This window comes from Merops nubicus, unplaced genomic scaffold (assembly GCF_000691845.1).
Source record: "Merops nubicus isolate BGI_N331 unplaced genomic scaffold, ASM69184v1 scaffold3182, whole genome shotgun sequence".
Classification (NCBI taxonomy): Eukaryota; Metazoa; Chordata; class Aves; order Coraciiformes; family Meropidae; genus Merops; species Merops nubicus.
The window spans coordinates 1-24431 of record NW_008592675.1 but is presented as its reverse complement, the minus strand read 5'-3'; the positions used below and the strand labels follow the sequence as shown (position 1 = coordinate 24431).

The 24431-nt window shown below is 37.7% G+C and overlaps 1 protein-coding gene across 1 annotated transcript; it reads left to right on the top strand.

Annotated features, from left to right (window-relative positions):
• Positions 1 to 107: 107 nt before the first annotated feature.
• On the top strand, positions 108 to 24313 carry LOC103768076 (pleckstrin homology domain-containing family H member 2-like; the record flags this gene model as incomplete). Its single annotated transcript, XM_008935208.1, has 7 exons — positions 108 to 230; positions 16246 to 16308; positions 17344 to 17493; positions 17914 to 17997; positions 19685 to 19766; positions 21542 to 21724; positions 23328 to 24313. Coding segments are annotated over exons 1-7 (1671 nt in total), but the record flags the coding sequence as incomplete, so codon positions are not given.
• Positions 24314 to 24431: the final 118 nt, after the last annotated feature.

Genomic DNA, 24431 nt, shown 5'->3' with positions numbered 1-24431 from the left:
CTGAGATTGATATAAAATAAGGTTGTACGTATATTAGAAATATCAGACATTGAATACAGGTTAAGTTTAACATGGGGATTTTTTCCCTTTCTTTTTCCAGCATAAATATGGCTGACCTCTCCGAGCTGGAAGGTGCTGTAAACTGGAAGGAAAGATGTTTAACTCTGGAGGCACAGCTAATGAAATTTCGTCTCCAGGCAAGCAAGATCAGAGAATTGTTAGCAGAAAAGGTAGGTCTTAGGGCATGAATTGTAATGCTGTATAAATGTTTTTATTTGGTGGTAGGGGATGATTACATGTCATGGTTTGAGGTTACAAGTACTGGGATTTTTTCATGAGGGGAAAAAAAGGCATTTTTAAACAAAATCTATGGAAAAGAGCTATGTTTTAGTGCCATGAAAGAATTCCACACATTGGATTTGCAAGCAAGAAATGTTAATTTTCAAATAAGAAGACACTGACAGCTCTCCTGCAGAGAAAAATGTGTATCCAGTAATCATTTTTATAACACTGATGTTAATATTTAAGACATTTTCCTCGGTATTTAAGATCTGATTTTAGACACAGAAATCACTGGGGAGAAAATGCAGAAGTATTATTTTCCCAGTATTCCTTACCAAATAATCTAATTCACCAGATTTGCTTTTCTTATAATAAGGTATCTCCAACTATGTCTCATCATCTGAGTTTAGGATCTGGGAAGTTGAAAAGTATTATATAATTTAATTTGAAGGATATTTTTTAAATATTTACTTAATTTTGCAATAGAGAAACACTTCACTTGGCATGTTTGAATGTGTATCCCAACAGGCAACCATAATTGTGCCCATATTTGGAATATAAAAAAACCACTATTGTATTGAACTGGAAACATTTAAGTGAACAGAACAAGGCTATTAAAAGAGTTCAAGGGACAAAACATTGTACAGAATCATTAGAACTGTGCCATCATGCAATTCAATCAATTTCTTCTTAAAAAGATATTTTGTCAAAACTACTGTGTTCTTCTTAGATCTAGATTTTCCATCAATTGCTCCCCCCCTGAAAAATAAAATTCAGATCTTTTTATAGTATGTTAATGATGATACTTTTATTTGACACATTTATGTTAATGCTTCTTTTATTGTGAGTTTGTCCATTCTCTCCTGGAAGCCATAAGTGCATTTAAAATCCACATTTAGCTCTCTCTGAATTATTCCTATTTTACTATATTTTGGTGGGGACAACAGCTAAATATTAAAGGTGGAAGAAGCATTATTTTTGTGTTTACGAAGAACTGTGGATGATGTACAAACTTAGGTTCTCTGCTCCTTTCCTAATAATACTTACCATTTTGTTTTCTTTGACAGCTAAATTAACTGGTGGAAGAAGCATTATTTTTGTGTTTATGAAGAACTGTGGATGATGTACAAACTTGGGTTCTCTGCTCCTTGCCTAATAATACTTACCACTTTGTTTTCTTTGACAGCTAAATTAACCGTTGAGTAGGTTTTCACTGAGGTATCTATCTTAATTCCAGGATCTTACTCAAAGTCCTTTAGATTTCTATGTAATGTGTCATTTGTTATTTTATTGGCCAGTGAAGTGCTGGAGTCTAAACCCCAAGCCCTGAATCAAGGTTGATGTATGGGTGATGCCCACAACCAGGCAGGAGAGATCTACCTCTTGGTTTTCTCTCAAAATCTGGCCAGCCTTGGGTGAAAACCAATTAGGAAACTAATACCAGGTGTCCTGCCTTTATGTTAATAGTATAAAAGCTGGCTCTGTGTGCTGTGGATGGGGGGTGGGTTGTGTTTCTAAGGTGTGTGTTATGTAGGGGTTTCTTGTTATTGGATGGGCTCCCTGAATGTCCATGGCAAGTAGAGTTCCCAGCAATGGTGGGACAAGATCAAGACAGATGAGGATTATGTATGTAATAATGCTTTTCCTTGGCAATTACTGTATGATTGGGATTGAACTATTGACCTGGCTTATTCCTTCCCCCATTACTGGATTTCAAACTTGGCTCACTCCTTTCTTTCCTACCTCCTGCACCATGAGTGAATATATTGATCTATTTGTTTCTCCTGTTGTTAATTGCATTTTATCTTCCCTGTATTCTTTGGAGTGGAATGGCAAAGTCTGGCTGGCCTGTCTGCCTCCTGATAATGCCCTTAGCTTTCATGCTGGGCCATGCAGGCAGCAAAAGAACTGGTCACTAAATCTTGTAAGGATCTTCTAGTAAATCTTCCTTGTCAGAAAGGTTTTACTGTCCTGAATAACAAAATACTGTCAAAAACCTGGTTGCTTCACTGCCCAGTGCCTGTTGGCAAATGTCTACATTGAACAGGATGCACCCTGAACAAATCTCTGCAGACATATGCTAATAACTGCCAGTCACTGTGTGAAGTAATCAATACTGTACTGTTTTTATTGAGGCAGATTTTAATTCATGGAGGGCCATTCCTTCTTACCCCATGGCTGTTTGTTTCTTTTAAACACTTTCCAAAATTCAAATAAACCACGTTCACCCTATTTGCAGCCTTGGTGAACCCCTGGCATAACTTCAAGAGCCTTGTAAGCCAACATCCCTCTTTATAAGGGCCACTTTGACTTTTCCCCTGTCTGACATACCCACATGCCCCCTAATTCTGCTCTTACAGTTTCTACTAGTTTTCTTACTACAGATATGTAGAGATATCAAGATCAATAGTTGATATGTCTGTGTCATCCAGTTCTTGACTGAGTATCATTTGGCAATTTGTTACTATTCACTCTATCTATTCATGCCCTTAATTCTCTATGGAGGTACAAAACTTCAAGTTGAGATCATACTAAGTTTCTTTACTCAGTTTTTTTAATGACACTTTTTTCATTCCGTAGATCTTTTTTATTAAAGTGAACATGAAAATATTCAGCAGTTCAAAATCATTGTTTAATAATAGTGAGTACTGCTGGCATGGTATTTTTACAGTTAGTACTCCAACTAGCCCTGCTTTGGCATGACTAAAGATCCTGATGTTAGAAAGCAGTGTTGTTGAAAACTCTTAATTGTTTATCCAATCCTGCAATTTTTCTGCATCTCAAACTTTCATTGAACAGATACTGTAAATTTTGGGGGTTGGAAGAATGACCAGCTGTACAAATGCCATCCTTTGACATTTAACTGGAAAAACAAAGAAAAGGAAAACTATTCATGTCCTTCATTCCAGTTAGCAAGGCCCACAGATGAGTTAATATAGCATTATCATCAGTCCTGGAGAGGAGCATCCATCAAAGAGGACAGTCCTGTCTGCTGTAACAGCCAACAGATTATTGGATGCTTACACAGTCTGGGCTGTTAGATGTCATTTATTCCTTCTGTCTCTTAACCCCATTTGGATCATTTTGGGGTGGATGTCAAGTAGCTAAATGCTGGGCATGACTTTTCTAGGGACTTTCCAGCAGCCACAGCTACCATGTTTTATGCAGCTGCTACTGATTATAGTTTTGGCAACCAAAAAGTTAAGATTCATGAGCAGCACTTTACGAAACTATGAGGTAAAAGCAAAAATATTTTAGAAGTTTGACTGCTTTATATTTGACGTTTCACTTTGTTCAATTTGCTTTTACAGGCTCTAACTGCTAGAAATACCCTCTTAAATTAAAAGAAATGTATGCATAATAATCTAATTTCAGAAGTTAGCATTTACAAAAAAAACAAATAAGAGAGATGAAATCACAGATCTTCAGCACTGTGCCTAAAACAAAGCAAAGGAAAATTACTTGCTCTCCCTCATCCGTGAGAAACATGACTCCAAAACAGATTAAAAAATATTAAGTGCTTGTGGTGTTGCTGCCCTCTTCTTTTAGTTTGCCTTAGCTTCCTCAGAAATTTTAGAAGAGAAGGGTTTACAGGAGGTAAAAATGGGAGAAATGTTTTCTGTTGAAGACCACAGATCCAACAAGTATTCAGTTGGGATAATTTGATGTATCACTCCCCAGAGCAGAGTGTTACTGGACTACATGAAAAATGATCCTTCTTATTTCGTCTCTTTGACTTTTTAATGAGTCTTCCAATCATAAACTGGAATTCACTTGGGATAAACATCAAAGATTTGTCAGAGCTCAACAAAATTAGATCATATTGAGCTGCAGATTTATTCCTGATATCCAGCCTAAAACTCCCCTGGCACAACTTAAACCCATTTCCTCTTGTCCTATCGCTTGTTACTTGAGAGGAGAGACCAACACCCACCTCATTACAACCTTCTTTCGGGTAGTTGTAGAGAGCAGTAAGGTCTCCCCTCAGCCTCCTCTTTTCCAGATTAAACAATCCCAGTTCCCTCAGCCACTCCTCACAAGACATGTTCCCCAGACCCTTCACCAGTTTTGCTGCCCTTCTCTGGGCCCGCTCCAGCACCTCAGTGTCCTTCTTACACTGTGGTGTCCAAAACTGAACACAGTACTCAAGCTGAGGCCTCACCAGTGCTGAGCACAGGGGCAGGATCACTTAGTCCTGCTGGACATGCTGTTTTTGACACAGGCCAGGATGCTGTTGGCCTTCGTGGCCACCTGGGCACACTTTTGGCTCATGTTCAGCCAGCTGTCCACCAGGACCCCTATTACACTGTGTGTGACTTGTCAGAAACTGCCATTGGGGTTTTGTCCTTATAGTTGTTCTGTAACTTAGTCTAAACCCAGATTTTAATAAGAGTTTGCTTGACACTGTCCTTGTTCAATATTTGTTTCTGTAACCTATGTGCTTCTGTAAATATATTTGGGTAGATTAGTTTAAATACCTTTCTTATATGCTAGAAATTAAGTACCTTTGCAAAGTGATTTTATTTAATAGTGCCCCTGCAAATCAATGAATGATCAACATGGGCAGTCTTCAGTATATTTTTCTAATAATATGTTCTAATTTAGAAAACAAACAACCCCTATTTACAGTGTTTTCTAAGTCCAGCAAGTACTCATCCTTAAACCTCAGTGGCTGAGGAGTTTGAGAAATTTGCATTGTAAGGGCATTTCAGCAGTATGGCTTCAAGAACTTAAATTTTTTAGTGAACCTGGGGAGAAGAAAAGAAGAGAGCAAAGAAATATACAATGTTTTCAGAAAACTAATCCCTTCACTGTTGCTTATTTGTTTGGGGTTTTTAATTTGTTTTCGTTTTGCCAAGAGTCTGTATTTATAAATGTAACATGCAAAGAAAGAGGCGTTGTTGGAGTTTTAAGCAGAAGCTGCTGCTGTAAGTGGGAGAGGTCTTTACAGGAATTTAAGGAATGATGTAGAAAGTATCCCTAGCACACCAAATTTAGAATGGCTGTGGAACTGAGTTTTAAGTAGAAGCCTTTATTTTAATGCAGCTTGAGTCTTATATATATGAAGAGTTTACTAAAAAAAAACTTAGTTGTAAGAAAAGATTACACTATTCTACTGCAAGTTTAGCTCCTAGCTAGCATTTCATGTCACAGGAAAAGTTGGTGACCCTCATTCTTTTCATAGTAAGCACATTTTTCACCTAAAATATGTATGCAACATCAGGTATCAAGTTAATGTTTTTCCTACCACTAAAAAATTGTTTTAGTAGAAGAACTACATAGCTGTGTTAAATGTCCACTTAGTCTGCCTCCAGTGAATTTCTTTTCCATCAGACCCTGTAAGGGCTGAATACAGCACTATGCCAAATATTGCATTATGGGCTGTCCAGGAATACTCAACATTCACATGAACATCTTCAGGTTTGTTTCCTGCAGTGTTGACAGTCATTATTTTATGCTTTCAGTGATGTTCAACAAACATAAATGATTAAGAGAGGGGATTATTTTAATATATATATTGATTTGTTCACTTTTACCCTTCCATTTGGGTATTCTCTGTATGCTCAGCTGGCAACCGAGTGTGTCTATGACAAATGCAATTATATTTATACTTTCTGTACAGATTATGAAAATTGAATGATAACTGATTGTTAGGCCAAATACCATTTCCAGTATATTCCAAAGCATAACACATTCTTGACTTTGTCTTACAAACCAACAGATAAATCACTGTCCCACTGTATTTTTTAATTTTGCAGTCCTATTTACGGTCTGTCATTTGACATTTCCAAATGAAGCAGATGCAGTGTGTTTTGTTATCTGTGGCAAGACAATTTCAAGATTAATGTTTTTGGAGGAAAAGTCCATAATGCATTTGATTTGTGCAGCGATTGCCAACATGAAAACTGTAAAAAAGCACAATGAGTATTTCCATTTGCATTCAAAGAATTATGAAGGGTAAAGTAGAAGGGAGCCAAGTATTACAGTACCCAAATTATTCAAACGAAGGTTATTTTTTCAGTATTTCAGTTGCTCTTAAAAAACATCATGTCATGGAAAGTAAGTTGGAGGAAACTAGAAAGATACAAAGAGGACAAAGCAAAGAGATTTAAAGAGAATAAAAATTAAAACTTTATACACTTGTTTTGTGCTTGTTTACACCTTTTTTAGTATCTTTTTTCGTATAACTTCATTTTTATCCCTTCTCCATTAGTAAGTTTATGCCATGCCTTTTAATAACTCATGTTTTCCTTTGTTTCATTGGTTTTGTAACTCTTAAATCTACATTCTTTCTGAGGAGGGTGAAGATGAGGGGGGAGACAAAACGAAATAAAAAGAGACAACTCAGGAAGCAATAAATTAGCCATTCTTGTAGAGGCCAGGCTGGGTAATGGCATGAAGAGCACAGCTCCTGCTGTGAGGCCAGAGGATGAATATCTTCCCTTTGGTGGTACAGAGACAAGTTCTGTTCCACCTCATCTGAGATGGGGAAGCTGGGGAGGCTGTGCTGGTGAGCAGCCATATGTGTCATTTCTTAACCAATCTAATATTTGTTTAGCATTTGACTTGTGGGAGCTACAAGACGTTTCTTCTCCATTTTTCATGGAGGGAACTCTTTTTGCTTTTAGAAATTCTGCATTTAATTTTCATTCCCTCAGCAAGTATCTTCAGGTTTTAAATATCCCTTGTCATGTCTTCAAACTGCATTATGCTGCCTTACATACATTTCTGGAATCTCTTGCTGCTTTACCATCTGTATTCCCTAGGTGTCCTATACACTTTCATCTCAGAATAAATTCCGTTTCAGTCAAGTTTTTTTCTTTTTTTTAAACTTTGGCAGTGAGTGGTAACTTTGATTCTTAAGACATCACCTCTCAGTCAGTGGCATGGATAGAAGGCCTCCTGTTTGAGATGTTCACATCGTGGCTTTAATCAGAACTCACAGTTCCACAAGACAGAGGTAGCAGAATTTCCACAGCCTCAGTATAATGATCAAAACAAAACACAGCAAACCAGGCAGCTGCCTTTTAATACAGAGGAGCAATCATAGAGTGGTTTGGGTTGGAAGTGACCTTGAAGATCATCTAGTTCCAGCTGCCCTCCCATGGGTACTCAAACAGGCATCCAGAACCTCTCTGGGCCACCCGTTCCAGTGCCTCACCGCCCTCAGAGTGAAGAACTTTTTCCTTACATCTAATCTAAATCTAGCCTTTTTCAGTTTAAATCCCTTACTCCTTGTCCTGTCACTACATGCCCTTGTAAAAGTCCCTCTCCAGCTTTCCAGAAGGCCACATGGAAGGCTGCTATTGAGGTGTCCCTGGAGCCTTCTCTTCTCCAGGCTGAACAACCCTAACTCTGTCAACCTATCCTCACAGGAGAGGTGCTCCAGCTCTCTGATTATCTTTGTGGCACTCCTCTGGACTTGCTCCAACAGGTCCATGTCCTTCTTATGCTGGGGGCTCCAGAGCTGAACACTGCTCCAGGTGGGGTCTCACCAGAGCAGAGCAGAGGAGGAGAATCACCTCCCTTGACCTGCTGGCCATGGTTCTCTGGATGCAGCCCAGGATGCAATCTGCTTTTTGGGTTGTGAGCTCACATTGCTAGGTCATATTCATCTTTTCAGGAGCCAACACCCCCAAGTCTTTCTCAGGGCTGCTCTTTATCCATTCTCCTCCCAGCCTGTATTTGTGCTTGGCATTGCCCTGACCATGGGCAAGACCTTGTGCTTGGCTTTGTTGAACTTCATGAGGTTTGCACAGGCCCACCTCTCAAGCCTGTCAGGGTCCCTCTGGATGGCCTCCCTTCCCTCCAGCACGTTGACCACACCACGCAGCTTGGTGATGTTGGCAAACTTACTAAGGGTGCACTTGATCCCACTGTCCATGTCACCAACAAAGGTTTTAAACGGTGCCGGTCCCAGTACCAACCCCTGAGGAAAACCAGTTGTCACTGGTCTCCACTTGGACATTGAGCCACTGACCAGAACTCTTTGAGTATGACCATCCAGCCAATTCCTTATCCACCAAGTGGTCCATCCATCAGATCCATGTCTCCCATGTCATGCGGGACAGTATCAAATGCTCTGCACAAGTCCAGGCAGGTGACATCAGTTGCTCTTCCTTTATTCATGAATGCTGTAACCCCACTGTAGAAGGCCAGCAGTTGCTGGTAAATTTCTGTTTTCATTTTAAACAGACTTGTTTTTCCTTGCCTCCCAAAGTGCTTTGTTACATTCTTCCATCTTGCTAAACTGTATCTTCACTTCAATCAAGGTTTTCAACCTTATGGTGAAGTCTGTGTTAGAGTGGCAGTCTACATCTTGATTGTGTCTCTGCAGTTTAAGTGTCAAGACAAGATCTAAGTCATGAAGACTCCAGCCAGAAGGAGTGAATGTTTCTAGGATTTTACCAGGTTTAGGGAAATGCTGTGACTGACGCTGGGAGAAGCACAGTTACTCAGCCAGTATTGCATGCTGCTCACTTGCCATTTGCTGCCTTCCCAAATCTCACTGCAGTCTCTATATTTACTGGCAGCTGCCCTAGACTACTAATCCTGGAACAGTTCCCTCCATGGGTTTTTCTGTTATATATTTTTAATATAGATATAATTTCCAGAAGAAATAATTACTTTTACTACAATGAAGTCAGCTGAAAAGTGTAAGATTGTTTTTTCATATGTACTTTTCACTCATTTAAGGAGCAGTAAGAAAACATTTGAGCTAAATAATTTTTCTTAAAATCTCATTTAAATATTGAAGAGAACTTTTAAGAAGTAAAATATAACTCTGTGGTAAAACTCGTCTCATGTCATCAAGAATGATAAAAATTTTGAGCCTGATCATTTTGGGAACTGAGCAGATGGAGACTGATAATTTTTGTAGATTTCATTTTGTTCCAAGGAAGGACTTTTGTGCTAAACATAGTTCATGTGAATGAGCTGAAGATCTAAAAAGGAGAGTTGAGAGACTTGCAGTTAAAAAGTGCCTTTTGACTTTTAATTGGTGTTAAAAATGGAGAAGATGGGAGAAGGAAAAGAAATGGGAATGCACTGAAAAGTGGCAGTTTGTGAGCTGTCAGGCTGGGAGCACAAAGCTGAGTTCCCAGGTGGGGATTCAGGTGGCATCTGAAAGAAAAATAAAGCTGTAGCTTTTGTGATGTAAGCCAGGTAATTAATTCTTTAATATGAAGATTTTTTTTCATATAGGAAATAATAAACAGTAAAATTCCATATACTATGAAGCAGTAAAGTAGTGAAGAAAATTCCCCATGCTTGATCCCTGAGTAGCCTGAGGGACACCTGAGCCCCATTAAGACTTAGCCTTCAGCATTAGCCCTTCTGGGGACATCTATGACAAAAAGAAGATTTGGTTCAGAAAGCAGTTCTTCATTTTGATGACTAAATGCACACCGTTGAGAAATATTTTTATAGGTTTCATCTTGTCCTAGGGGAAAGCTTTTGTGCCAAAGGGTTCAATTTCATTTTTTACTGAAGGCATACTTAATGACTGTAGGTAGGTCTGAAGCGTCACTTCCTACATTTATGAGACAAGATGGATTTCTATTAATTACTGAAAATGCAAAATTGTGCTATAAAAGGTAAGTCTTTCTAATTACTGTGTTACCTCTTGGATTAAAAACTCATCCCAGTAAAGAGCAAAGTATATCCCTCTCAAGGCATGTGCTAATTCCTTCTTCACAAATTATCTTGTTTATTTCTCCCATGAAATACTAATGTCTTGATTTTACGTGTCTATTCTTTAGGTGTTTTGTCTGTGTGGCTTAATTGGTCAGGTCATATTTTAAAGTTTGTTGTAGTTTATAAAGATTTAGCACTATCCTTATGGAAGACACATAATATATAAAAGAGAAATCAGTGTTGAGAGAGAAGGAATAATGTTTGAAAATACGGATGGGGCATACCCAGTCATCTTTTTAATAAGTGAGTTATTCCTAAGCTAAACTACCAGAAGAGAGACCTTTATGTAAACAGAGTAACTCATGCTTCTAAAACAGTTTTACTACCGCTTTGAACTAACAAATGTATGCAAGGCTTTATACACGTATGGGTTGGGCATAGAATATTTTAAAACATGAAAACTGGTGGTCATCAAAGCCATTGACAAATTACTTGCTTTTAAGCAGTACTCTTTTCTTAAGGAAATGCAGAGATCTGTTGAAACATTTGGGTTTAAACACAGAACCAAACAGGGTAATCTTGGTCACATGCAGTGCTCTGGAATAGCTGGCAGGCATATTCTTCAAGCCATTTATAAACTTATCAAGCACCACATAAGAAGTCAGATATTTTGCCTTGATAGCTTCTATTAGAAAGCAGTTCCAAAATCTTTTTTAGTCAATGTGGAAAATAAGGGTCTTTTAACTTCCAGTCTGTTTATTCATCATCTGTTAATATCTGCTTGCACCTCTGAAAGGCATTGGTAGGTGTGTTTAGACCTCACTTGCTTTTCCTGTGTATTTATTTACAGAAGCAGCCATATATCCATGTTTCTTTGGTTTTTGTAAGCCTTGTGTGGTATGAGGACTGATAGTTGCCAGCATCTAAAAAACGGGTGGATTAACTACTTTTGCTTTTATGTGGAGCATTATTTTTCAACCACAGATGATTCAGGCCTTTTTTCACATGAGGAATAATGGAATGAAATGCAAGGGAAAAAAACAGACTCTAAAGATACCATTCTCAAGTCACTGGAAGTTCTGCATTTAATCAATAGACTGTATTTCTGCTTCAGAAACATTAGATTGTAAATAATTTTTTCATTTTTGAATACTCTGACCTATTATCAGCATGCTTTGTAAGGTTTAGAGAGAAGTGGTGGTTTTTATTAATTAATGATCATATTTTTTCCTGTATTTCAAAAAGATTTTTTCCTATAAATGACATAGATTTTCAGATCTCAAAAAGGAAAGAATTCTAAAAATTTTTATTTTTCAAATAAAAGATTTCCTTTGAAATAATTAAATAACTATTTCAAATATCAGGAAAATTACCAATTTAGTGGTGTAATTTTCCTCTATTTCACATTACAGGAACAATGATTTTTATATAAGTATATAAATCAAAGTATATATACACATGTATGCATACAAAAGGAGTATTTCTGAAATTTCTGAGTGATGATTTGTGATTTTTATGAATTGATGATTAAATGATCATCATAGACATGATTATATGAATTTAGGATTGAATATGATTGAATTTATTATTGCATTATATGAATTTATGATTGAGTTACACCCTTTGGTGATTACATGTGCTACAAGGGGGTTGGACTAGATGACCTTTAGAGGTCCCTTCCAACCCAGTACATTCTCTGATTCTCTGTTTTAATAAAGATTTATTTACTTGAACAAAAAAAAATATGTGGAACACTTCTGAATACAGTCAAGAAATTCCAGGTGGCCTTTGAAAAAGAATCACTATGTGATTTGCTTTTGTATTGTAAAAATTTCCTCATGACTGTGTGTTGTGTGTCAATGTCCAGACCTCCAAGGCAGTACACCTCTTTGTTTTTATTGCTGCCATGGTTCTTCAAAGCATTCACTATTTAATCACATGTGGCATTTCTCTGTTCATTGTTTGAACAAAAATAGCTCAATTTGATGAGTGTCAGATGTAGAGTGGTTATTTCCTTACTAAGTTTAAAAACAAATCTGTTTCTAACAATAGATACTGTTTTCCATAATTCAGATAATTGATGTAGTGTGCACTAATGCATTTTCTAAAAATTATAAGAGGATATTTACACTTAAAAAGAGAAAATGCAGGTTAAAATAACAGTCCTTCTGTACCTGTGTTGATAATGTTCTTTAGTCAGGATGTGTGTATTTTTTGTTCATGAGCCTAAAACATTTATTCTTTATATTTGAGACTCAAAACAGTATAGATTATGACAGGACCCCCCTGAATCCTTAACAAATTTTGGAAAGAGCTTGCACCCATCACACATGTGCATGACAAGAAAATTCTTACAAGAGATTTGTTGAACTGGGGCATTATTTAAAATGATCTTGTTCAGGACATGATAGAAAATTAAGCTTAAATGTACTTAATGTGCCAGATGTTATCAATGACATGCTAGCCCTCCATGATTCTCTTGGGAGACCAGCTTTATGTCTGTTGATACTTGATAGGCTGTAGTTCATTCAAGAAATGTGTAGCCTATCAGCTGATATCACAGAATCATAGAATGGCTTAGGTTGGAAGGGACCCTACAGATCATCTAATCCAACCTCCATGCCATGGGCAGGGATGCCTCTCAGCTAGATTGGGTTGCTGAAGGCCTCATCCAGCCTGGCCTTGAACACCTCCAGGGAGGGAGCATCCACAGCCTCTCTGGGCAATCTATGCCAGAGTCTCACCACACTTGTACTGAAGAACTTCTTCCTAAGATCTAGTCTAAACCTACTGGAAGTGCTGGGGTTAAACCCCCAGCCCTGAATGAGAGTTGGCGTATGGATGATGTCCACAACCTGGCAAGAAAGACCCTGCTGGTTACTTTTCACCCAGGGTCTGGCCAGCCTTGGGTGGGAACTGATTAGGAGATCACCAGGTCCCCCCACCTTCCACATTAACTTGGAGGTGGGGCAAGAAGCCACCTATATAAGAACTGACTCCCCTTTTTTACATAGTTTTAACTGTTTACATAGTGCTTGAATATCATTCTGTATGAGGCAAGTGGTCAGCAGAAGACTACTCCCCTTTCCACATTAACTTGGAGATGGGGCAAGAAGCCACCTCTATAAGAACTGACTCCCCTTTTTTTACATAGTTTACATAGTGCTTGAATATCGTTCTGTATGAGGCAAGTGGTCAGCAGAAGACTACTCCCCTTCAGTTTAAAATCATTTCCCCATGTCATATGTACCAATTAATTTTGGTGTTTTGTGTAGGTGTACACAGAAAGCTGGTGGGACAGAGGTCTAATTCAACTGGCTTTTCTGTTTTTCAAATAATTTTCTGTTTCAAGTCAGAGTTGGCCATCAATACTCAAGCCATAGGTAAGAGTTGTTCTGTGTCTGTAAGGCATGCTGGCCTTTGCCTCCAGCTGCAGATGTGGCTACAGCCCCTGCCACCCCCATCATGAGGCTGTGTTTAGGTAGTGTTTACCTTTGCATCTCTTGAGGGTCTTAAGCTATCTATCAATGTCTGAAATAGTCTCCGTTGTCACTGAGTAAAAAGAATTTACCACTTCATTTTATTCTTGAAGAGTGCAAAACCTGATCTTTTATTGAAATAATTAGCTTTTAGTCCAATCACACATTTTCACCTTCTCTCTCTTCTCTCTCTCAGTAGTGCTATGATCATTGCTACGAAACTTATTAACTTAAGAAGGAGGTTTAAGGTTAGATTTTCTCTATGTAGAGTAGTCCTTCCTTTTCAAGTAGTTCTAACCTTTTGCCCAGCAAGTCTGATAACCTTTAGAGTATCCTAAAACAACCATTTTTTCTCTTTAACTTCACAGGCCTATAGAATAGCAAAACAGTGTAGAGACGTAAATCTTATTTTTCAGGCATTTTACAGTCCATTTTGTGGGCTAGTTAGGAGATCATGCAAGTGGGATTTTTAAAAAATATCTTTCAGGTTTCATTATTGTTACAACAGACACTGGAAACCAAACCTATATAAACTCTAAATAGAGGTAAAATCAGGACGGACTATGTAGCATCAAATTGTTGAAATGCTGGCCAATTTAACTGTAACAGAAGTGCTCATGTTTGATAACTGTGGTATTCCATTCTCACTGAATAATATTAATTTCTTTAATAGGAGTCTCCTAAAATAAGTTAAAGACCCTTTAGCAATTTTTCAAATAAAATCTCACATTTAGTTGTTGCCAGGAAGCTGACTGACATATCTGTACTGTGAGATTCATGCAAAGCTTCATGAAATAGTTAACTCTCAGATAAGCAAAATTAAACCTTGTTCTCCCATTTGTAATCTCTGAATGCTATTTTTCTTGGTAATTATTCTCTCAGCTCCTTTGGCTCCTAGCTTTACATTCGTCTTAGCAACAGCTTTTTCAAATCATAGTCTTTGTCCCACTAGTCTAAATGAATATATTATTACATTCCTGGTCCTGTGCAACAGTACAAATTCTTAGCAAGAGGTGCACTCTGCTGTTTCAGTGCAGAAACATGGAAGGAACTTGGGTCCTTAGTGTGCTCTGTTATCCCAAACTCAAAACTCCTGTCTGGAAGAGCAGCACTACTGCTTAATGCTTGTACAGTGGTACAGTGATTATTAGATCCTGCTAGAGAGACTAGCTGTTTTCAGGTTTAAGCCAAGTCAGAGCTAGTTGAGCTGCAGTGGCAGCTGAGTGGACCTGGCAAGCAACATTTTCAGGCTTTATTTCCATTTATTAAATCTGCCAGGTTTCTGATAGTCTTACAGCTGAAATGAATTTTACTTATGGGACATGAGTAAATTGTCAATTACTGCCACAGCAGTCACATCCATTTACAAGTTGTTTGACTGTGAAAATTGATGAACAATTTGCCACTCATGAACAATGAATTTCACATGGTAAATATCTGAAGGAGTTTTCTGTCATAATATTATAGAGTATTAGCAGTGTTCATTATTGATATAATAGCTGCACTTCTATTTGGCTTAGCATAGTGCTTTTACTCCAGTGGAATGTTAGCTGACCATATATTCAGAAATAAGCTCAGTTTCTGAATCCTCAGCTCACTAAATAAGAGAAGTCTTAAAAATTATATTGAAGTGAGTCTTGTAAACCAAACTTCTATTGGAAACTAGAGCAAAAAGATGCAAAGTAGCCTTAGAAATCAAAATTCTAAAAATTAAACTCAAAGTTAAAATCTCAAAATGAAATTGTATAAATACAAAGTAAAAAACATATGACCAGAGAGGACCAAAGAAGCCTCATCTCCCTGTCTGTCTGTCTGGACATGAATGACTGGGATGATCATTTCCTTACAAGGGTTCTTGCAAAACAGCTCACTGGGGACCCGACCACAACCGTGTGTGTTGTGAAATGGTTCCTGTTCTTGTATTAATGGTGTGTTGTGTTATTACAATGTAGACTTTGGCATTTTGTGTTGGATGAGAACATGACTGACCTTGTAGTACTGCTTTTTATATGTTGATGAAAACTTATTTTCCCCATTTTCAGTTTTTGATTGATAGAAAGTGATGACTCTGTGTCCTTGTCCAAATGAGGTGCTAAAAGTACACAAAACTGTTTAATGTGATTGACAGCATAATTGGGAAGAGAAAAAAAGACTGAGAATGAAAAAGAAACTGAAAGATGCCAGAAATGGGGTTCAAACAGGACAGAATCAAGTTGGGGAATTTACAAGCAAGCAGTAAACTGGAGAGGACATACATGGTTCTCATTTCCATTATTAGTATCATATGCTTTTCTATGAACAATTTTGAAGCCCAGAGTTAATTATTTGATGTTTCATCCTCTTCAGATGAACTGATGTCTTAGGTATTTCCGGGGTACTGTTAAGTCCTTAAGTCATGGAGTCTCTTATGTACATCTTTACCCTTTATTACATACCAAGTGCCCTTTCTTCTTGCCAGTTTTGGAAGAACATGAAGGAGCTTAGCACTTTCCAAGGCTATGAGCTTGCATGAGAAAAGTTTCAGGACTGTCGTCAAAGGAATTTCCACTCTTGGTAGCAGGGAGAAAAAGCAGTATGTCATATAGCAGCCACAAAATTATACTATGAAGAAAAGTTTGTATTAATTTTTTTTTTCTGTAGAAGAATCTTACCAATGTTCCAATATGGTCATAATGATGTATTATCTTTCCAGTCTGACACACTGTTTATCCTTTTATTTATTTTTATGCTTCTGCCCACAACCTCTCTTTTTCCTTTTTCAAGGCAGATCATGAAAATGTTTAACTGTGGTATTTCTGGCAATGAGCAGAAGGCATGGACATTTTACTGTGTTTTTATGTATCTACAGATGCAGCAGCTTGAGAAACAAGTTATAGATGCTGATCGTCAAGCAGAGAGAGCTTTTCAGCAGGTATATATAAACTGAAAAATTTCTCCACTAGCTATTATGCACACTGCTGTAAGGAAGGGATATTCAGAAAATTGCTATTTTTCTTTGGTATTGCTCAAAAGGGAGAAGACAGTTTCCTTTTACATCAATTGGTATGTGTTACCAGAGATGTTCTATCACCTTTCTCTGCTCACTGTCGGGTTCAGTTCAGTAAGGTCAAAGCTAACAGCACAAATCAAAAATAGATACATCTTATGAGCTTCTTCATTGATGCATCATGAGTCCTTGAAATGTGATACATGTGGAAAGAAAAGGGAGAGTAAACAGTGACTTATTTTAGAAAATCTGTAAGAAAATAAAGCAAGGCTATCCAATACAGTCTCCAAATAGGATTATTCTACGTTGTTCTTCTTATAGAAGTTAGAGCCTAAAGAATGAGATTGTGGCTAAATATTTAACCAAAGTGCCCTTTTCGTTCCAAATGGCAGATACAGCTACTTCAGACATATCATGAACAGATCTATGATATTCCCTAAAAGTCCTTCATCCTGTGAGACAGACAGAAACCAAAAATTGTAAGAATAAAAGTGTTCATGTACTAATATGGTGTTAGAAACCATTCCTGACTACAAGCCAAGTACTTTTTAGCAATTTTTTAGAATGGTCTGATGATTTGTTGGAGCTTTTTTACACTGTGCAATTGTTTATTTATTAAAACATTGCTGGTTAAGCCTAACAACATCTGCCTACACATAAATTGCATTCTTCCCATATTAGCATTTCTAACAGGTTGTGTGCTACAAGCCTAGAAGCCTCTCACTGATACTAACAGAATCTGTATACAGTCCATCAGTGTTTTGCCAGTCCTAGTGGTATTAGATGCACAGGGAGACATAACAAATTGTGAATTTCTTCTCAAATAGTCTTCAGAACTTTGCAGGGTTCTCTTGAGTCTTAAGTGTGGAGGCAATTTTAACAGTCCAATTTGTGATTAAATTACTACCTTTAACTTGGACTATTATGTTTCTTAAAGTCTTTGTTTGACCTTCCAAATAGGTGCAGGTCATGGAAGAAAAACTAAAAGCAGCTAATGTTCAAACAAGTGAATCAGAAATGAGGTTGTATAAGAGATGTCAAGATCTGGAGATCCTGATACAAGATAAAAATGACATAATACAAAAACTGGAGCAACAACTTGAAGAACAGGTTAGAAATAATGGTGTTATTAAAGACGAGCATCAACTCTACTCTTAATTATATTAAAGAAAAAATAAAAATTAAGATCAATAGAGGACAGAGAAGTTAAGCATTATTTCTGTTCTTTGATCAAAGAAGTTCCTATTAGAAGTATATGATTTGAATAAGGTTTATTCATTTGCATATTATGCTCTGGCTTTCTTTGAAAGAACTTCTGACTTGTCTCCTCTTCACTGTTTCCTCTGGAAAGCTTTCATTTTTCCTAGAGGACAGAACAGCAGCCTCAGTGCTGTTCAACATTGTTTTTTAAACACCATCTATTGCCCAGGTAACAACTACTTCAAGCAATTAGGATTTGTGTCTGAAGATACTATGCAGGCATAATGTACTAATCAGTGAGAAATATGATTATGTCAATTTTTTTTCCAGAAGCAAATAAGACTGCAAGAAGCAAAAATCATTGAAGAAAAAGCAGCTAAAATAAAAGAATGGGTGACAGTCAAGCTCCATGAGGTATAACTTGCTACAGTACTTATACAGAAAATGTAATGGTGTGACTGGATGTCCCTTAGGCTTTTGGACTGTTAAAGGGCTTTGTGCTATAGTGAAAAAAAATGCTTCCCAGTTTCATTTATCTATATAGCTACCTGCTTGAAAGAGTTAAAATGAAGACAACAGCACAGAGGGCAGAGCATCTGTATCACTCAAAATCACAGTCACAGAATGGTAGGGGTTGGAAGGGACCTAGGAGATAATCTTGTCCAACCCCTCTGCCAAAGCAGGTTCACCTAGAGCAGGTTGCCCAAGATCACATCCAGGCAGGTTATGAAAGTAGATACCCCACAGCCTCTCTGGGCAGCTGTTTCCAGTGCTCCAGCACCTTCACAGTAAAGTTTTCCCTTATATTTAGATGGAATTTCCTCTGCTCTACTTTGTGCCTGTTAAAATTCTAATGTCTACTTTGGTCAGCTAGTATATCTGCGTCCTCTTTATGGAGAAAGGGCCAAGAACTGTTCTCTGGAAGGTCCACTTATCTCTTCTTATTGAGAGAGGGTAGCTGGCAAACTGAGCTTGCTCAGGCAGATGCCTGTAGTGTGAATAATCCCCAGAAAGCTGACCAGATCTGCTGGGGCCTGGCAGAAAAAGGGACTTGATCATTTTTTTATTTTCCAGTGCCCACAGTACTGTTAGTCATGAATAGTTCCAGGGGCTTTGGTCTAGTCTCAGAAGAGACCAGTTGTCTCCCTTGTTTCTCTGCTGTGGTGAGATAACCATGTCTTTGCTGCCCAAGGCTGCCAGTTCTGGTGTGCAGCTCTGATTTCCCCTCCTTGTGTGTATAAAATTTAAGGTTGCTCTTATCGTTGAAATCCTCCTCTACTTTGGTTAACTGGAAATTATACTCCAGTGGAAGAATAATAAAATTATTATTTTTAAGGTAGGAAACTGATCGTAAATGTAAATTCTTTTTAAACCATTTAATAAAAATGCAATTAAGTTTAGCTAAAATAATTTTGAAAAAGTTTGGACAAAATCAAATGTGACTCAGATTATTGACTCGGTTTGGAACATGGAGAGTCTCCAGCTAGTTTCACAGAGGTGGGGTCAGCCAGTGGGAAGTGGAATTGCTGGCTCTCCTCTCTCTGAAAAGGGATACTCAGATTCAGATCTTCTCACCTAATCAGAGCAGGAGTTTGATCCAGCATCTCTCTTCTGGTAGTGGGCTACAGCAATGGGTCGTTGGGTTTTTAATTCCTGTCGAAGGTCTTCTGCTCTGCATAAAGTCTTCAAGTACCTAGTTTGTTAATCTTTGCTGTGGGATAGTAGGAGGCATTGGCACATTCATCTGCTTGCTCTTTAGTTTGGCAAGTGGCACAAAAGTTTGTCATTCTAGCCCACTGGTTTTATAAAAATGCTAATGCAGATTTCTTTTTTCTTAATTATAAAGGCTTTTTAAGACAGTCTTGGGTTTGCTTGGTTGGGGGAATGATTTTAACAGAAAAATAATAGCAAATAATAGTTGCAGGGAATTTCACTGTTCAGAATAAACAAATGCCTAGACTGGCATTAGAAGAAGTAGCAGAGAGGAGCTTACCATTTGAACTATCCTTAGACAGGCAGAAGTTCAGAAAAAAATCTAAATCATGTCATGAGTTTAAAAATTGTTTCACTGATGGATGAGATGACATTTATGTGCTTTTAGTTAGAGGTGGAAAATCAGAACCTTCGCTTGATCAACCAAAAGCAAACCAAAGAGATGAAAACAGTACAGTCTAAACTGCAAGGTAAATGCACAAATCTTTTAAAAGCTTCTCTATCTATGCCATACTTTCTATTCCCTATTGATTTTTGCATCCACACAATTGAAATATTCTGTGAAATCACAAAGATTTCAGTTAATATGGATTGACATCAGAGTGACTGTACATGAAAGTGTTAGACATGCAATAATTTCATTTTTATTAAAAAGACATGCAGATAAACCACAACTGATTTTTGCTGGGTGAAATGGTAACTCCGTTATTTAAGAGGTTCTACAAGTAGTAAGAATTTACTGGATTTATGTCAGATACTTGCTTTCACTTCTTTATAGCACAGATGATCCTAGCACTGTTAAGGAATAGATGATTGTCAGTCCACATCTGCTTTTTCTAGCAAATGCTCAGCTGGCAATCAGAATTCTGATCAGATTTACCACATTTCACTACAGTGATCCAAATCCTTATTTCAGCCACAGTATTACTAGGTCCATCTGCAAGTGGATATAGTTAATTTAAAAATTATAAAATGTGAATATAGGAAAGAATATCCCTTCCAAGGAGCACTATTTTGCATTAATGACAGTCCAATTTTATTTGCCACTGTGTTGCCTGTTCAACAACCTTAAGTCCCTCTGAAGGTTTCCAGAGTCTTTGCCATAGTTGCTTGACCTGACAGCTTACTATCACCTGAAAATCCTCTCATTTTGCTGCCTAGCCCTCATTTCTTGATAAACGTATCTTATGTATATATGTACATACACAGAAATATGTATCTGTGTGTATCTGTGTGTGCACACATAGTACACTTAATATATGAAAAAATTACTAATGCATATACAATATGAAGATTTTAAACTTCAGAAGCACCTCTCTTAATGAGGAAACTGGATTTTGTTCCTTTGCTATTTTTTTAACTGGTAGCAATTCTATATATTTCAGTGCTTGACAGCTTTAGTCATCCTCTTCTGAGAGAGCTTTTTGAGACAGTAAGAATTTGTCAGATGGTTTTCAACACACATTTACTGATATGCTTTAAAATATTAAGAAATTATTATTGTTTGAAGTGTCCGTGCTGGAAAGGGGCTATAAATATTGACCATTTGGTACTGTTTTAAATAGTTTACAGGAATGGATAAGGGCCTTTTTTTCCTGGAACTGCCACAGAATTTTTTGTCAACAGGGATGGGCAGCATTGTTTTCTATCAGTTCCTGGCAGAATAGCTGTCCCCAAGGACAGATTTTATATTCTAGAGGCAGTTAATAATTTTATGCTTTTACCTTCTCTTGAAGTCCATCATATATAGTTCCTAAGCCTGGTAACTTACCCTTTTTATATTTGATGTAGCACCTATTACAGATTCTTTTAATATTTTTATCTGAAGGGATGGCCACAATGTATTTTAATACTATTGTTTTACAGTGTTTCCCATACTGTATATCCTTGACTAATCCATAGGTTTAATTTCTGTCACAGCAGAAGACACTCATGTCTTTCCACAAGGTTTTCCTTCAGTATACAGTGCATGTCTTATCTTCTTGCTGTGAAATTGTTAAAAGATTCTTTTTTTCCTTACTAAAAAAAAAAATCAGTCTTTAAGAACTAGAAACATAGAGCTGGGTTTCTTTTGTAATGGGGAGGTATCAGGTAGATTTTTATATCTAGACTAAATGTTTTACTGTCTTTTTGCTAAATTTTAGTTATCCTGAAAAACCCCAAAACTACACTGCAGAGTAATGAGACTAGAAGTATAGCTTGCTGTGTGCCATTAACACAAGATTTCTGAATTACTGTTCTTCAGAAGCTACAGGCAAGAAATCTGTTACTTCAACACAAAAACCTGGAGAGTGCCAGCGACTAAGCAGTTTGACTTTTGGGTGCTTTTCAAATAGAGCAAGAAGCCCTCAACCATCTGCTAAGTCTGAAGAAACAAGCAAGTCTTCTTCTAAAGAGTCAGACTACACTGAAGGCAGAAGCATGCTAGGTACTTAGCCACCAGTACTGCCACTTTGTTCTGACACAGGTGGAAAACTAAAATCAGCCACTATGTCAGCGTATCCAGCTGTTTCCAAAGTACACAACAGTACTCTAGATGCTGCTCTCTGTGACTATGTTGAGCAGCATAAGTTGTTTAAGGCTGCCAGTCCCCCCAGGGAGGGCTGTTTACATTTTTATGCCTGTAGAGTCCTCCCCAAGTCCAGTTTCTATATATTCTCTCTATGCTATCACAGATGTCCCAGCGTTAGTTTTATGCCCTAACTCAGCAAGATCAACTCAGTAATCTTTCATTAGTATGATTAAGGACAGAAAAAAAAAAGATGCTCAAGCATTCTTTTGCACCATTGTTTCCTACCCAAAGAAGGACAAAGTTCCCATATCAACTTATCCAGTTTCCCCAACGAGCCCCAAAGTCTGGTAATGCCAGCAAGCTCACATGCCATTGTGCTATTATAAGCCTAAGGAAGTCCATTGCAGTTTGCTTCTTCCCTTAAGCAATGAAAAGCTCTGGGAGGAGACTCCTGCTCTGGTCCTTCACTTGAGTCCCACAGTACTATTTATGACCTGAGTGTTTTCTCCACAGTTGATCATGGTATCCAAAATCTCAAGCTGAGCTCTGTAGAAAATGAAACTGAAACAGATCCTATTTATATGTTGTATATTTATTTAACAAGTTCATTATAAAGGTGGGTATGTATTTCTGTTTTTGTAGATGAAGGAAATTAAGTGAGAATCTTTTTTTCAAGGGAAAGGATATGAACTAGAACCTTAGGCTTGCCTAGATGAAAAGAGATCAACTTTTGTGACTTTGTTACTTGAGCGTGGACCAAATTAAGATCTTTGGCTTATCCAATCCACTTCAACTTCATACAGCTACTCAACATTAACTTTCCCAAGTGTCTGTGTAGAATATCCCAAGTTCTTGCATCTGTTTTAATGTGGGGGGAACACATAGCCCACACAGACATGCAGTGAGCTATAGCTCTCTCTTGCAAAACCAGGCAAAAGTGAACAGCAGAAGCAAAGCTATTTTTAAGAGAGCATCTTTCCCTAAGGATTTTTTATAAGCCTGTCTTTTATATCTTAAGCATTCACCACTGGGAATATAGTAATAATTTGCAGAAGAAATTTCTGTTTATAAACAGTGTATAAATGCCCCAAACACTTGATTTGTTAATGTAAATATTTTCTGACAAACTTCATTTTCCTTAGATTTAATAAAGGAGATAAATGTATAACCCCTCTTAAGTCCTTGGGGTTCTGGGGGGTTTGTTTGTTTTCATACATACGTGGTTTACTTCAGCATAGGGTTCCACTCTGCTTATCTTTACATTTATTGCCATTTTCAGTATGGCCAGAAATTTGAGTGATGTCTGTTGCTGTTCTTTGGCAGTCATCATTGCAACTTCAGTTGCATTCAAAAATTTATAATATTTTTCTTAAGGTTTATTATTTACAAGATCAAAACACTTAAATGTGCTTACACATTTGAAATGATTGCCTGATTATTTACAGAGATGATGACAAAATCCTTGACCAGTTGAGTTTGCTGAAGTGATTTTTCTTATGCCTGTTTATTTCTCCTCTAGAGAAGGATATCCTGGAAACTACCTTTGCTGGTCCTTCACACGAGACCAGTAAAGGTCAGAAGTCATTGCAACAGAGTTCCTGTGGATCAGAGCAGAACAAAAACAAAACAAGCTGTTCATCCAAAGATATAGACAGTGACATGTCAAAGAACTCCTGCACTACTGGGAGTGACTGGAGCTCAGATGAGGATGGAGGAGACAATAAAGGACTGAAATCCAGGTGTGCATCAACTCTTTCAAGCCACACGTCTGAAGAGAATACAAGGTACAGCAGAGTAGGAAGTGAAATGTATTTGACAGCATCTGATGACAGCAGTTCTCTATTTGAAGAAGAGAGTTTTGGTATTCAGAGGACACAGCAGAAGAAATTATACTCCTGGCAGCAAATGTCCCAAAGAAAAGGCCAGAACAATCCAGGTGGAAAGTGCAACTCTGACTGCACAAGTAAAAAGAAAGACCAAGATAGTTCTTCAGATGAACTGAATAAGAAATTTCAGTCTCAGAAGCTAGATTATTCATCCTCATCCAGTGAAGCAAATACCCCAAGTCCAATTTTAACCCCTGCTCTGACACCCAAACACCCCATTCTAACAAGTTCTGCAGGTTCTCAACGCACAGTGCCATCAGATTCTCCCTCAAATTTGCCATCTCCAAAGTTACGGACTCCTAATGTGTTTAGTCTAAATTCAGCATTAGCAAAGAAACATCTCAGCCAGCCCCAGCTGAGTTCTGACAGAATGTTTGGTAGAAATAGAAATGCCATAAGCATGATACGGCAGTGGAGGCCTCAGGAAACAGACATTGATCTGGTGGATGGAGAAGATACTGATATCTTAGAGAAAATGGAGATTGGCTGTGATGAAGGAGTGTTTACCTACGATGGCACTGAAGCACAAAATGCTGAAGCCCAGGAACCTTGTGATGTGACAAAAAAGGGTGCTAGTAACAAACCTCCAACCCCTCCGTTACATCGCTTTCCCTCCTGGGTAAGTATAAGCATAGATATGTTTTCCTACTGCGAAACTTAACTCATGTTCATGCCTCTTCCAGGATTTTTGTTGCCTCTACCTTCCTTTTTCTCTGTTCATAGAATCATAGAATCAT